The following is a 16,696-nucleotide window of genomic DNA, read 5'->3' as shown; positions in this document are numbered from 1 at the left end:
TGTATCCAACAGATATGCGGCTTGGAAATCAAAGCGAGAGGTGCACTCAAAGGTTATTGATAAGCATTTGAGTGGAGGGCGTCCATTCATGACTCCCCTGGGAAGATATGAATTATATACTCTACCTGAGGGCAGATGACGGAACGAGAGACGAAGGGTGAGGTGTGGTTTGGGGGGGTCAAAGCAGGAGTGGGGGGGGGGGGGGGCGAGAGGGAGGACATCCATTGAAAGGCAAAAAAAGAAACTTAGCAGGGGAGAGAAATATTTCCACAGCCGCAATTTTTGCAAGGACAAGAGGTGGAGCAACACAAAGATAAGTGGCGCTCCCGGACAGGAGGGCGGTTCTTGTCTTGTACGTGTGTTGGCGTGGGGAGGGAAGTGTGTTTCCAGCACGTATGCTGCCCCTAATCAATTATGCATTTATTAATAGAAGGCCTGAGAAGACAGAATTTCAAACAGCCAATCGGTGCCACAGCTTAGTTAAACAGCTGAATGGTGCGGCTTAGTTAAAGCCTAATTTCTTCAGCGTTCCAGCCTCTCTGCCGTGAATGCCAATCAGCGTTTAAACTCATCCTCTCCTGGCTATAACCCCCCCCCCCCCCCCATACCCGAACCCCCCCCCCCCTCCTCCTGCTGTTCTAAAGAATTCTCATCAGAGCCTCGCCTTTGAAATGTACCAGAACCACCACATCAAACAAAGCCATTCCGCACACAAACACACCCACGCGTGCACACATTCAAACACACAACGGTGCTTGCCAATCAAGGCACACACACATCACAGTATTTGTCCCAGAGCCACTTTTTTTTCCTTTTTCTTTCTTTTTTTTTCTTCCTACGGTGACCTTGGTGCTGAAAATCCCTTTCAAAGCGCACCTTCATGGACACGATCGCCATATTAACCCATCCTCCTGACACAGCTTCCTACTCAACAGAGGGCCAATGTTATAGATGAGCTTTAACACCCTGAAGAGTTGTGTTATTTCTCACAATGCACACCCCTACCCCGTTCATATATTATATTCTGCGGGTAATCGCCTTCCATCTGTTCTAAATGATCCTCAGCGGAGCTGTACTACGATGGGACAAAAAAAACAAAACAACTTTCGTTCTCTGAAGTTCTTGGCTACCAAGGGAAATGACTTGTCCCAGGATGCTACGAACAGGTTGCTAAATATAGAATTATGATGTCATTTGGAGAGCAACCAAAACGTTTCAGAAAAATATCTCGGCGTTTGAATCCTCGTTAGGTGTTATATCATGCTAGACGCCATCCTGTGAGCGTGTTTTGCTTTTGTCGTGACGCCACCGCGCATCGAGACCAATGATGGGTGACGTGTCAACAGAAATGGAATCTCCCCCCACGTTGGGAAAGTTCTGACTGTGCAGTAAATTATGAGTAAATGCAATTCATGCAGTATAAATTTTTAATTCCACTTATCATGTGCCACTAGGTGACAGTCTTGCTCTGCAACTAACCTCCCCTACTACCCCCACATTCCCTCTCCAGTCATATAAAGTGATACCTCGGTTTACGAACGCTTTAGCTAACGCACTTTTCGCCTTACGACCATTAAATCGCGAGAATAGAATTTTGGCATCCAAACTACTGTTCGGGAAACACACGGAGCGCTACAATGGCTGGCGGACTTGTTTTTCGGCAGAAGAACGCCAAACCACACGGCCGAACAGCTCCATCGTGGCTGCCGGACTACTTTTACACACACCCTTCCCTCTGAGTGCATATGTGGCATATGTGGTTTGCTATCGAGTGGATACCTTTTGCTTTTTTTGGGAGCGAAAAATACCCTACCACAGGCTAGTGTTCAGCCGAAGAGGACACAAAACAAAATTACGGTCAAGCAACGAACACAAACGAACGAGGTGTGCGTTTGTGTGACTTAGCATCCCAATACCAGTATGCTAAGTCGACCATTGCTACGTCTGGCTAAGGGTGTTTCTGTTGTCGAAGCAACGGTCTCAGGCAATAGAAGAGGTTTAAAAACTTCTGTTGATATGGATTAACGAAAAGCAGCCCGCAGGGCACCGTGTTAGTGAGGATATCATCACCAAGAAAGCACAGCAACTTCATTCAGATATCATCAAGAGGCAACGACATCAACGACCATCACAAAGGTAAATAAAACGACTTTATTATATAGTTCAGTTTATTTCTTTAGTTACAATACAATAGCGCATTTATTATACGTAAAATAAGGTGTATTTTGTGTAGTTTTAAGGCTTATTTAGGGGAAAATTATGTTTTATGGGGACCTGGAAACGGATTATTTTCATTTATAATGGTTTCCTATGGGAAATTAATGTTTGGAAGACACACTTTTCGCCTTACACACAGTTTCTGGGAACCAATTATGTTCATAAGTAGAGGTAACACTGAAATTAATATCAAAAGTCAACACACCCATGTACCAACGCTAGGCTTTTGCGATATGATTTTTTTACAAAGGTAAATAATTTGAAAGCATTTTATACCCATAAACTGACGTGATGGAAGGACTGCTACAATGTGTCGTTTTTTTTTCGGTCAGGGGCGTTCCTTCAGTGACGTCACGTACGGACTTGTCACCAACTCAAAAACTAGACTTCCGGAATATTCAGTACAAGTCTTAAAACGTAAAATATAGCTATATGTGGTGGAATCTTTGTAAAATACGCTCAGTAGAAGTCACTTGAAGCCATTTTACAAATTATGGACACAACTTGTCCGGAGACGTCGGTCGTCCTTTAAATGAGTTAATATTGCATATATCAGTTGAGCAGGGGCTTGTAAAATGTCCAGTATTTATATTGGGGGATGGGGGGTGTCTTCAAAGCGTAAGTGCATTGTGTTTATTTTCGTTTCACTTCTGTTGCGTGATACACGGCTCGCTTTACTTCCTCCTTTACATTATTTCCTCTGGGAAATTAGTTTTGACAATCTGGAAGTCAACGAGGATCACAGAAGAGCTTGCGTTTGACTTTATATACTGCATAATATAGACTACATTAATAATGTAACAGCGTTACTTCATTTTAGTCAAACGCATGCGTGAAAAGCAGTCCAAAATAAGGGGATAACACCAGAAAAGGAGGGCCTAATATCGTATTAAAGGACAACCGACGTCACTTTTTTTTTTTTTAACTGACACCGAAAAACATTTTATAGCATCCAAAATACCCAAAACACACAGTATGATATTTTTAGTCAAATGCAAAACACCAATAAAAATTACTTAAAGTGTCCAAAATCTGCAAAAAAATTGAGCTGCGAATTGGGCATTTTCAGAAAGTCCCGCCCCCAGTTCGTGACGTCACGCCAAGACGTCTGGCCTTGCTCGAGAATCAAAACAATGGCTTCAGATTTGGAGAATATGCTTTCTTGTTATACATCCAGTTATGAATATGATTCAAATAGTTCTGAAGAGGAAAGCATACATGTTTGCAATCGATTAAAGAATTTATTTGTGCCATTTTGAGGCAACATTGGGGGAAAATCTCTCACCCAAAAAAAAGGCAGAAAATGGTGACCTCCAATGGCCACCTGCGTTTCCACAGGCTGATAAATTCCTTACAGGGCGCTTGGACGCCCTCTTCTGGCGGCTTTTGGGTGCAACACGAGGTCCCCAGACCAAACAAATACAGCAAAATACATTGACGTGATGGAAGGACCGCTACAATGCGTCTTTTTTACAGTGAAGGGCGATCCTTTAGTGACGTCACGTACGGACTCGTCCCCAACTCAAAAACAAGACTCCCTGAATATTCAGCGCGAGTCTTAAAAGGTAAAATCTCGCTATATGCGGTGGAATCTTTGTAAAATACACTCAGTAGAAGTCATTTGACGCCATTTTACAAATTATGGACACAACTTGTCCGGAGACGTCGGTTGTCCTTGAAGTCACATACTAGCCAGAAAGCGTTGACCAAAGTGAAACGCTGCTTTCGCGGCTGATCAAATGCTTTGATTGATACCAAAATCACACACAACTGAAGTCTGCGACTAATGAATATTTTACCTCGTAAAACTGCCATCTCCATATTTAACACAGAAACAAGCCAATGCCCTTGTGAGGAAGACTGTCAGTTAATTATGAAATCCTCTTCAGTGAAGAGATATGCTCCAAATGCAACTCTTAACGCCCCCCCCCTCCCCCATTCTGATATTACGATGTGTCAGGGGATATTTTTACCCCCCCAACCCTGCCCCCCCCCACACACTCTCTCTCTCTTTTCAGGATAAAATTAATGTGACATAGAGAAAGAAAGGCTCATTGCGCAGCAGCTAGAGGGATGGGAGGGAGGGCATGAGGGCAGAGAGAAGAAAGGCAAAAGGGGGGAGGGGGGGTGCTGCACGGGATGAGTTAGGGTGTAAGGGGGAGGATGGATGCAGGGGAGAGAGAATGGCGGGGGTGAGGTGGTGATGGGGTAGAGCGCTAGGCGTGCATGCTAATTTTATCATTCTGCTGATAAACTTTTCCTCGGGTAATCCTCCAACTGGGACTACAGAAGTGAGTAAGGCCTCAACTTCGATCCAACATCTAAACATCCGTCCATTTTCTACAGTGCTTCTCTTCATGACTTGGGGGTTGGGAGGTAGTTTAAAACCCACTTATTTAAAATTGCATTTTCTGTGTAGCTCTCTCTGTTGTTTCTATTTATAACTGTATTTTATTTATTATTGTATCTATGCTTGTCTGTGACTGTAAAGTGTCCTTGAGAGCTTTGAAAGGCGCTTAAAATGTAATGTATTATTATTATTATTATTATTATTATTATTATTATTATTATTATTATTATTATTATTATTATTATTATTATTATTAAAATGAGGGAGAGAGAGTGACTATATTGGGAGAAGGATGCCAGGCAGGAGAACGAGAGGAAGACCGAAGAGGAGGTTTATGGATGTTGTCAAAGAGGACATGAAGGTAGCTGTTGTGAGAGAAGAGGATGCACAAAACCGGGTTAGATGGAGGACATTGATTGGCTGTAGCGATCCCTGAAGGGAAAAGCCGAAAGGAAAAGAAGAAGATTATTAAATAACCCGGATTGGTCAACAGTCAATCTCAGAGCAGAATAAATTAACACATACTCACAATCACATTTAAATTAAGTGGAGTTTAGAGAAGGTTGCTCAACTGGTGGTCCGTGGGATGCGTGTGGCCCGCGGTCATATTTTCAGTGGCCCCTTGATTCATTTTTCAACACACGCAATCACACACAAGGTTTTCATGTTTGCGCTTCGTTTCAACTTCAGCTGTTATTAAAGTGCTATATAAACCACTATGTATGTATTGTATTGTATTTTGGACTGCCGGACCCATTTCAAGCTCAGATATCTCCAGATCCATATAATTTAGGAATTAACTTTTTTTTCTCACGAAGAGAGGTTTCTTACACTGAATTGTGTCACGTTTTGGTTTGCGGCCAACAGGTGGTACTGAAGAGCCCTGCCTCCAGGTGCACAGGTTTGGGTCATTTTAATCAGTGGCAGTTAAAAGGACTCCTGGCACGGCCATTCAGTGTCGGGTCATTGTTTGTTTCACCCTGTCAGGTTTGTTTCATCTTGTTATGTTTTAACTCTTGTTTTTTTTGTTATATTGGACCTTTATGTTCTGATGACATTGTTGTTTCAGATTTTGTTCCTGCTGACTTTATTTAATACAATTTGTCACATACACCCTGCTCCTCCCTCCTGCCTGCTTTTTTTAGGTCCACCACCACCTCCACCTAGCAAATTGGGACACATTGAATGTTTATGTAGTCCTAAAACTCAATATTCTGTGTGAATTAAACTTGCTCAATGCAATTAACTCATTCACTGCCAGACGTGCAAAAAATGCCAGTGCCAGATTTTATTATTTTCACTCAAATTGCAGGACCCACAGAATATTGAATTGTGAAGATTGAATTTTAGGACTACAAAAACATTCAATGCAGCGTAAGAAACCTTAGACAACAAGTGTCAAAGTCAAGGCCCGCGGGCCAAATCCGTCCCGCCACATCAGTTTTTTCGGCCCGCGAAAGCAAATCAAACTTGTTAAATTCCATGATGATTGCTAAAATCTGAGCCAAAATTTAATATTTTTGGATGTCAACCACAATAAAAGTCATTATTCTTGACTTCAGATTTGAAAACGAGTTATTCATTAATTTGCTGTGTGCTCTATATGTAATATTTGAAGGGGTTTAAACATTTTAATGGGTTCCCCAAATTCATAACGGCCCTCGAGAGAAAACCATAACCACAATGTGGCCCGCGGCAAAAAATGACTTTGACACCCTTGCCTTAGACTCTCTTCTTTCATCAGAAAAAAAGAGTTAATTCCTAAATTATATGGGACTGGAGTTATATGATCTTGAAATGAGTGAGGCTGTCCAAAATATAACACATACATATTAGTTTATATCGCGCTTTAACATTTGAAGCTGGAACACAGCTCTAACATGGAAAAATAAGGCAAATGTTGCCCCCTTGTGGAAGGGAAAAACATTGCCAGATATCTGGCCAGCGCTTTATCGGCACCCAAGCAAGAAATAATAATGATAATAATAATACATTACATTTTAAGCGCCTTTCAAAGCTCTCAAGGACACTTTACAGTCACAGACAAGGATAAGTACTATAATAAATCAAATATAATCACAAATACAATGCAATAAATACAATACAATTATAAATAGAAACAAGAGAGAGAGCTACACAGAAAAACTAAACCCTAACAAATTCAGGAATGCCGCTCTACGTCACATTTTAGATTCCCGAATAAATTTGTGAATGGCAGCGAATGAGTTAAACTGCACCATCGAACGTCACAGTAAAGGCAAGGCTCATTTCAGCTATTAGTAGTTTATTGTCAAAGCTAATCCGTACACACGGCATTATGAATCTGTAATCCTCAACGGGCCTACTTAAAGTCAACACCGAGGCACACCAAGTCGCCTCAGGATCGTCGCATGCTTGAAGTTGACAATCTGCGCGGCGCCCAGAGGGACCGCCTCGATACGCAGTGGTCATTCAGACTGGTTGTTGATAAGAGATGATGTTGGATGTGTGTGGGGTTATGGGCATTATCAGATGGACAGAGCGGAGGAAGGTGAAGGGATGGAAAGACAAGCAGGCAGATAGAACCGAGTTATTGGTTGACATATGCATAATAGAACAAGGTTGATTTCATGTTAATTGGATTAAAAAAATAGGAGTTGCTTGTGTGGATTTCATACCTGTCAATTTATACATTTTGTGAATGAGTGAATGTGTGTGCATTTGTGCGTGTGTGTGTCTCCGTTAATACTGTACTGGCATGCATGAATAAACATTACGTGTTACAGTGCTGAATTATCATGACATCTCAGCAGTGAAACATGGCAATAGCGTGTATTTTTGGTGTGTGTGTGTGTGTGTGTGTGTGTGTGTGTGTGTGTGTGTGTGTGTGTGTGTGTGTGTGTGTGTGTGTGTGTGTGTGTGTGTGTGTGTGTGTGTGTGTGAGATCTGTTACAGAGCAAGACCTCAGTTCCTGCATCACATCATTCTGCCAGAAAGCTTTTATACTCATTCGCAGACTTACCCTGCGCTACAGACAAATGTGAGCATGGCGCTTAAATGAACACACACACACACACACACGCACACACACACACACACACACACACACACACACACACACACACACACACATACACGTACACGTGTGGCATTTGTTTGTGTGCTTCTTACTGTTGGCGTCAGTGTCATCACTCTTGGGAGGGGTGTGTCCCGTGTAACCAACTGCAATCCTGACCATTCGCTCTGGATTTCTAATCTTCTTCAGTCCTGCAGAAAGAGAAAAAGACAAAGACATATTTGGGGAGAAGCTCTTGGCATTTGTTTGTCTTCCAACCATTCTTTTCTCCTCTCTTAAGCCCACAAAGCCAACTCCAACTGATATGAATGTGGGCTGATCCATTTTCGGAGCATCAATTGTTATCCCGAGATCGATTGGCCACAGTGGAAACGCTATCTGTGCGCGCGCATGTGACTAACTTGTACCCTGCTTTAGTTTCTCCTCAACCCTCATCATTTCTGTTTCCCTGACCACTGTTGCTACGAGACAAACTAGTCCAACCAGTGCACAGGGAGAGGGTTTTCCGAGCTATATAGTGGATGTTGTTCGTATGCCCACTCGTGATCGCCGCATCTGCTATGGGAGGTGTCGAGTCGGACCGCCGTCTCCTGATCTCGCCGCCTTGATTCATTTGCCGTTCATTCAACTGCCTCGTAAATTGTTACATGCTCCCTATATGCAACGTTGAGTGGACAAAAGCTTTCCTTGTGCAATGTGTGTGTTTGCGTGTGTGTGCATGTGTGGGTGTATGTGTGAGTCCCCATTAATCAAGTGTACCTGGTAAGTATCGTATATGAATTATTTAAATATATTGAAATTGAGTCCCCATTACACACGTAAAATCGTTTTTTCTAAAGTCCCCAAAAGACATGGTCCAAACATGACTTATTAAAGTCTTATATTTACTTCATAAAGTCTTATATTTAAAGGACAACCGACGTCTCCGGACAAGTTGTGTCCATAATTTGTAAAATGGCTTCAAATGACTTCTACTCAGCGTATTTTACAAAGATTCCACCGCATGTAGCTATATTTTACGTTTTAAGACTCGTGCTGAATATTCCGGAAATCTTGTTTTTGAGTTGGTGACGAGTCCGTACGTGACGTCACTGAAGGAACGCCCCTGACCGAAAAAAAAGGACACATTGTAGCAGTCCTTCCATCACGTCAATGTATTTTGCTGTACTTGTTTGGTCTGAAAACCTCGTGTTGCACCAAAAAGCCGCCAGAAGAGGGCGTCCAAGCTCCATGAAAGGAATTTATCAGCCTGTGGAAACGGGCTGATTAATTACTCACAGGAGCTGGTCGCCATTTTAAGCCTCCCGTTTGAGTGAGACATTTGCCCCCAATGTTGCCCCAGAATGGCACGGAATAAATTCTTTAATCGATTGCAAACATGTATGCTTTCCTCTTCAGAACTATTTGAATCACATTCATAACTGGATGTGTTTGTGTAACAAGAAAGCATATTCTCCGAATCTGAAGCCATTGTTTTGATTCTCTAGCAATGCAAGACGTCTTGGCGTGATGTCACGAACTGGGGGTGGGACTTTCTGAAAATGCCCAATTCGCAGCTCAATTTTTTTGCAGATTTTGGACACTTTAAGTCATTTTATTGGTGTTTTGCATTTGAATAAAACTATCATACTGCGTGTTTTGGGTGTTTTGGATGCTATAAAACGTTTTTCTGATGGCAGTTAGGAAACAAAAAAGTGACATCGGTTGTCCTTTAAAGGTGTGTATAAGATGACAAAGCCACCGTGTGCATGCCTGTTCTTTTTTTAGCTGTAAGTCATTTGTAAAGGGTGGTCCCTGTAAGTGATGATCCGAAAGGGGTCCCCAGAAAACAAGAAAACGCGTATGTGTGTGTGTGTGTGTGTGTGTGTGTGTGTGTGTGTGTGTGTGTATGTGTGTGTGTGTGTGTGTGTGTGTGTGTGTGTGTGTGTGTGTGTGTGTGTGTGTGTGTGTGTGTGTGTGTGTGTGTGTGTGTGGCCACAATATGGGCAGGGGGTGTGGTTTTATATTTATGTGCTACACTGCCTGCTGAACTGCCCATGGGTCTTCTGCTTCATCTTTCAGTTCAAGTATTTTCACGCAATGGGACTCTCAACCCACGACCTTCCCTCCGCCTCTGGCGACTTACTGCACGCTCGCTTGCACGTGTGCGTTTGTGGACGTGAAAGAAGCTTTCAGCGCTCTGTGTCACAAAATGGGCCTTACCAATATATGACACTGCATGTGTGTTGCAAAAAAATTATCCTCCCCCTTCCCACTCCCCCCATGGAGAAATACCTGCCGGTATCGCTCCCTAGTGGAGAGCCGGAGTCATTTATCAGCGCTGGTCAAGCAAGAGTTGAATAATAGAACCCAGTCAAGACTTTGGTGTGATATGAATGTCATTTCGGCATGTAATCAGCGTCGGAACTGGTGTTTCTCATGCGTACCATGTTTGTTGGCATTCTACGAAAGCAATCATTGTACACATTGACAAGGGTGCTGGCGATGGCGGTGGGCTGGGGTGGGAGGGTGTATATAAACAAATCACATGAAACACACTGAATAAAACATAAATTAATGAATCCACGGGACGAGATAGCGATAACGTTGCCGCCTTTTAAATAATGCATGAACGAATGCATAAAAGTCTGAATTAAATGGTGGATGTGAGTGATAATGACCTCAAGAGTTCAATAGGGGAGATTAAAACGTGGAGGGGGAAAAACAGTACTGCTTAAAACTGAATCAAACACTATACTACGCACACACCCTTTCGCTTGCCTCCTCCTAAATGCAAGTAGATCATGCGAAGCAATCAGAACCACATATGCTAATAAACATAAACACACAAATACACACACACACACACACAACATAGAACACTGAAAGCTCTTGAGTGTTGTGCGTCAGGAAATTTGAAATGTAGCGGTCTGTTACACTTTAAGGAGAGTCACATAAACACACGCACGCGCGAGCCCCCACGCACGCGGGCAGCATCTGAATTCCTTCAGCGTGAACCACTCTCATCCTCTGCTCATCCTTTTTTTTTTTGTTCCTCCGATCGTTTTTTTAAAACGCTTGGAAAGCACTCGGTTCGACTGCCTCCCACCACCCGCCGATAGAACACAGTAACTCCGTGTCGGTTATTTATGCTGTCGCTGTCTCAGCACCAAGACAGCCCGCCTCTGTATTTTCGGCTCGGACAGCGAGAAAGGGGAAAGCCCGGCTCGCATCTCTTCCCCCCTCGGTTCCCGTGTGGCCGGTTGTCTCCTCGTCTCAAGGCCAAATACAGCGACGCGGCGCCACCTTCAATTAAAAGCGATATTTCTGTCTTACCTTCCGGCTTGTTTTCGGCAGCCATTTCCCCTCCGCCGCGCGCCTCATCCCTCCTCCTCCTCCTCCTCTTCCTCCTCCTCCTCTTCGACTCGACCTAGTGTTGGTGGTAGGAGCGGGGTGGAGTGGGAAGAGGCGGGTTGGGGGCGGGGGGGAGTCCGCGCACGCGCGTGCACACTCGGAGAGGACAGCTCAAGGAGGGGGCGGGGCTGAGAAGTCGACTCGGTAGCGGGAGGCGGGACAAAATGCCACGTCGGGTTGCGCCGTTGGCTCAAACGCCAGTGATTGACAGCGGGGATCCGAGATGGAGGCGCTTCCCGAAAAGGTCCGCCCACTGACGTTCACGCGCGCCCCTTCTCTTCGCCTGACGCCCCTATCACGTCACTTCAGCACGTCTGTATTCTAGGACAACCTTGACAGCCTCCTCATCCTCCTCGAGCGCTGCTTCGTCGTTTTGTCTCTCGCGCACAAGCTGCGGTCGCGTTCTCGCCGTTTCCAAGTGAACTGAAACACGGTGCGGGGGAGACACGAGTGAGAGTTTGCAGATGCGCGTGGGCAGGCGGCCTCTGTCATTGGTGCTGAAAGGACAGCTCCGCACGCGCCTGCAGAGGCCGCGCGCATGCGCGGTAGTGCAACATCCGTCGGGAACGTCATGAAAAGTCGATGGAAGTTTCGAAAGAACAAACGACCTTCATTGGCTATGAACAGATTATATTTTCATTTCAGTATTGCTTTTTTTTGTTTCGAAATTTATGAATGGATATATTTTATTAAAATATGTTCTTAAAATTTGTATCAAACTCACAAAAAACGTATTTAGCTATGAATACATACATGTAAATACAAAGTAGTATTGTGGTAGGACTTCATTTCATTTCCTCTGCTTCTTTTCTTTACTTTTTGACTCTTACACGTTGTGCTGTGTGTTTTAAAATTATCATTGGCCCATTTTATGAGGGTTAGAATAAAAAAACACCCTCATTTTCTTTGCTTAATGAATACGTGTAACGGAGTTGTACACTTAGGTTATTAAATTATGAAGGAAGTGACGCAACGGCGCACAGTGTGGCACTATGTCCCGCCCATAGTTTCCAGAACAATCTCGAGGAGATTCAGGGTGAGTCGCAATTTTCTGTTGGTCTTGATTAACGCGCATTTTCATGACAATATCTTATTTTGTTTCCCCTTTTTTACTGTCTAGTGTTATCTAATTAGTTCCCTTATTCATTCGAGTCCAGATTACTTTTTGTGTCATTATTTACTTCACGTTTTGTCGAGTGGAATTTAGGAATATGCGCTTTTCTATCGCAGTTAATCACAAGACGAAACCCATGCGACTTCACCCATCCCTTCTGCCATACTGTGTTGCAGGTAATAATTGTTTCATTTCGTTTTTATTGAACAATATTTAGTTTCTTGTGTCGTGTTTCATTTGCCCGTGAGTGTCCGTGGCGAGTGGCGCCATTACAAGCGCACCGCGTGTTCTGCCGAGTCTCCGCCCATGATGCGTTCAGGGACATCTTGTAAATAACAGTGAACTTGTGTTGTATTCTCTTTTTCTGTAAATAACCACTATACGATCACACGTTGTTAATTCTGTTTTGTTATCTACAATGTTTTGCATTTGAGAACAATCTCGAGGAGATTCAGGTTAATCACAAGACGAAACCCATGCGACTTCACCCATCCCTTCTGCCATACTGTGTTGCAGAAATAAAAGAAATAAAAAGACACATCCACGCGTCTCGTCTTCATTAATACGGCAGCATCGTGGAGATGAAGACAGTCACTGTTGTGACACCCGTCACATTGGTGCCGTGACCCGGATCACAAGTGACTCTCCACTTCGGACCGGGACCGCGATGCTGCACAATGAAGACGCTGTGCAGTCCCATCACTCGGTGGACGGTGTGTCGACCCCCGTTTTGGAAATACATGTAGTGTGTTAATTGTCTGACCTGCTGTTTTGCAATTAGTGTGTTTTTTTTCATGTACGTGTTTTCGTGTGTTAAGTCTAAGAATGAGCTCCTTACATTTAACCAGTAGCACACCTTTGAATGAGTGTGTTGCTAGAGGTAGAGGCTTCCCAACTGTGTAACAGTTGTATAGTGCAATCCAGAGTGGTGTAGGTTGTACAGAGGGGAATGGGCAGGTTCAAGCTGAGGCCACTTATGTTAGTGGGGACAGAGTTCCTTCCCAGACCCAGTGCAGTGCATCTACGACGAGCGCACAGACAACTGATACACCAGCAACAGATACCTTTCTCCAGTCTGTCACAGTTATGTAGTGCTATGCAGGGTGATGTAGTTTGTACAGAGGGGAATGGGCAGGTGCGAGCTGAGGCCACTTATGTTAGTGGGGACAGAGTTCCTTCCCAGACCCAGTACAGTGCATCTCCGACGAGCACACAGACCCTGACACACCGGCGACAGATCCCTTACTCCAGTCACCTGACGTAGTTGGTCAGATGAGTGACATAATTAGACAGCATTTTTGTACATCCTTGCCCGATAACCTTGTCTATTTTGCCTGTTGGTCTTTCTGTTGTCTTCCGTGTGTATGTTGCCTCACTTCTGCATAATTTAAGGGGGGTGTATGTAACGGAGTTGTACACTTAGGTTATTAAATTATGAAGGAAGTGACGCAACGGCGCACAGTGTGGCACTATGTCCCGCCCATAGTTTCCAGAACAATCTCGAGGAGATTCAGGGTGAGTCGCAATTTTCTGTTGGTCTTGATTAACGCGCATTTTCATGACAATATCTTATTTTGTTTCCCCTTTTTTACTGTCTAGTGTTATCTAATTAGTTCCCTTATTCATTCGAGTCCAGATTACTTTTTGTGTCATTATTTACTTCACGTTTTGTCGAGTGGAATTTAGGAATATGCGCTTTTCTATCGCAGTTAATCACAAGACGAAACCCATGCGACTTCACCCATCCCTTCTGCCATACTGTGTTGCAGGTAATAATTGTTTCATTTCGTTTTTATTGAACAATATTTAGTTTCTTGTGTCGTGTTTCATTTGCCCGTGAGTGTCCGTGGCGAGTGGCGCCATTACAAGCGCACCGCGTGTTCTGCCGAGTCTCCGCCCATGATGCGTTCAGGGACATCTTGTAAATAACAGTGAACTTGTGTTGTATTCTCTTTTTCTGTAAATAACCACTATACGATCACACGTTGTTAATTCTGTTTTGTTATCTACAATGTTTTGCATTTGAGAACAATCTCGAGGAGATTCAGGTTAATCACAAGACGAAACCCATGCGACTTCACCCATCCCTTCTGCCATACTGTGTTGCAGAAATAAAAGAAATAAAAAGACACATCCACGCGTCTCGTCTTCATTAATACGGCAGCATCGTGGAGATGAAGACAGTCACTGTTGTGACACCCGTCACATTGGTGCCGTGACGGGTGTCACAACAGTGACTGTCTTCATCTCCACGATGCTGCCGTATTAATGAAGACGAGACGCGTGGATGTGTCTTTTTATTTCTTTTATTTCTGCAACACAGTATGGCAGAAGGGATGGGTGAAGTCGCATGGGTTTCGTCTTGTGATTAACCTGAATCTCCTCGAGATTGTTCTCAAATGCAAAACATTGTAGATAACAAAACAGAATTAACAACGTGTGATCGTATAGTGGTTATTTACAGAAAAAGAGAATACAACACAAGTTCACTGTTATTTACAAGATGTCCCTGAACGCATCATGGGCGGAGACTCGGCAGAACACGCGGTGCGCTTGTAATGGCGCCACTCGCCACGGACACTCACGGGCAAATGAAACACGACACAAGAAACTAAATATTGTTCAATAAAAACGAAATGAAACAATTATTACCTGCAACACAGTATGGCAGAAGGGATGGGTGAAGTCGCATGGGTTTCGTCTTGTGATTAACTGCGATAGAAAAGCGCATATTCCTAAATTCCACTCGACAAAACGTGAAGTAAATAATGACACAAAAAGTAATCTGGACTCGAATGAATAAGGGAACTAATTAGATAACACTAGACAGTAAAAAAGGGGAAACAAAATAAGATATTGTCATGAAAATGCGCGTTAATCAAGACCAACAGAAAATTGCGACTCACCCTGAATCTCCTCGAGATTGTTCTGGAAACTATGGGCGGGACATAGTGCCACACTGTGCGCCGTTGCGTCACTTCCTTCATAATTTAATAACCTAAGTGTACAACTCCGTTACATACGCATATGTCAAATATAGGCAAATGAGACTGCCATTGTTCTCGTATTCAACAGCAACAAAAAGCCTTTTTGACCCATGCAGATGACTTAGAATTTATGCAGATCTTCGATGAAGTATAGAAAGTTGTGCAAAAAAAAGACAAGAAATACTGATTTATCGCTTATTCATATACAAAACCATAAAAGTGCACACCTGCTGCCAGTCTGTGCCCATGTCTCGAGTTCGACATCAACAATACTCACTCAATTTCATGCTGTGAAGTTTCCATGCACCTTAACATTGGAAAACAATAAGACATGTGGAGCTAGTATCACACATTATCACCATTATCACATATGAATATACAGAAATGAATTTGTGCAAGTAAAACATTCATAAATTGATAAATCACACCCTATATTCCATATATTTTGTCTTTATGGAAGTATAATATAACAGTCAGATTAAATTAGTCATGTAAGAGATCCAGAGAAAATTACTTTCTCTTTAATCTTGGACTTGAATTTGGGCGTTTTTTTTAGGGATTCAGTGCCTTCATAAAAACGGCCCTAAAGCATTTCATGAAAAAAAAAATCAGATTCCATTCACTCTTTACTCAATATGACACTGAGAAATTGAGCAAAACCGTCCTTGAAAAATGGACAACCAAAAGAAATTGAGCAACAATGTTAATACACTGTATCTCTATGGCAATTAGATGATAAAGTACTGAGGAAAAAAGATCATAACATTGTTTACGTTTACAATATTGCACATGTTGGAAAAATGTAGGTGAATGTCAACATTTTCAAATGTGTTTTTTTCAGATTTTTTTGTCACGTTTTGGTTTGCGACCAACGGGTGGCTATGTAAGGCACCATCTGCAGCTGCACAGGTGTTGGTCGTTTTAATCAGTGGCAGTTAAAAGGACTCCCGGCACATCCATTCAGTGTCGGGTAATTGTTTTTTTTCTCACACGGTCAGGTTGGTTTAATCTTGTCATGTTTTACTCGTGGTTTTGTTTGCTCCTTTGGACCTTTTTGTTCTGGTAATTTTTTGGGAGATTTCGTTCCGGCTGACTTTAATATAAATTGTCAAATACACCCTGATCTGTACTGCCTGCTTTTTTGAGGTCCACCACCGCCACCACCTTGCAAATCACAACATTTTTAAAAATAGCATACATCTGAATTGCAAAACAAAACCACTTGCTTTGGTAGATCAACCAAAACTCATTTAATTACAACAAAATTACTTTCCATTTGAATGATGTAACTCGATTTTCTACACTCCCACTAAGTGGCAATAATCCATCAGACTTTAATTTAATTCCCTTTAAACCGAGAGAAAAAGGCATTTGTTAGCATGCTGACCTGCATTTGTAAATTGTCCTCGCTAATTCAATGGTAGTGGTTTGATGTTTTCTAAGACTGTAAATATGTGGAGAACGCGTGTAGATTCAAAAGTGCACGAGCCCAGCTGCGTACAAAAAGACTGATCTAGCCAAAATAGAGTAAACGAAAGGGGATATGTTATCTTCATGTGATTGTCTAATCTACAACTTTG

The 16,696-nt window shown here is 42.9% G+C and overlaps 1 protein-coding gene across 2 annotated transcripts in view; it reads right to left on the bottom strand.

The window, feature by feature from the left end:
• LOC148890012 (calmodulin-binding transcription activator 1-like) overlaps positions 1-11,271 on the bottom strand; it is a 77,975-nt gene extending 66,704 nt beyond the window's left edge. For both annotated transcript variants that reach the window (XM_089010547.1, XM_089010546.1), the window contains exons 1-2: positions 10,938-11,271; positions 7,718-7,813 (exon numbers count right to left, since the gene is read on the bottom strand). In XM_089010547.1, the coding sequence (XP_088866673.1) occupies positions 7,718-7,813; positions 10,938-10,962 (121 nt within the window). In that variant the 5' untranslated portion in view covers positions 10,963-11,271. The remainder of the gene's footprint in view (positions 1-7,717; positions 7,814-10,937) is intronic.
• Between the last annotated feature and the right edge of the window lie 5,425 nt (positions 11,272-16,696).

The sequence above is a fragment of the Hippocampus bargibanti genome, linkage group LG12 (genome assembly GCF_051943395.1).
Source record: "Hippocampus bargibanti isolate YZ-2025 linkage group LG12, ASM5194339v1, whole genome shotgun sequence".
Taxonomy (NCBI): Eukaryota; Metazoa; Chordata; class Actinopteri; order Syngnathiformes; family Syngnathidae; genus Hippocampus; species Hippocampus bargibanti.
The sequence above is the reverse complement of the archived record's forward strand: the minus strand, read 5'-3'. Positions and strand labels throughout refer to the sequence as shown.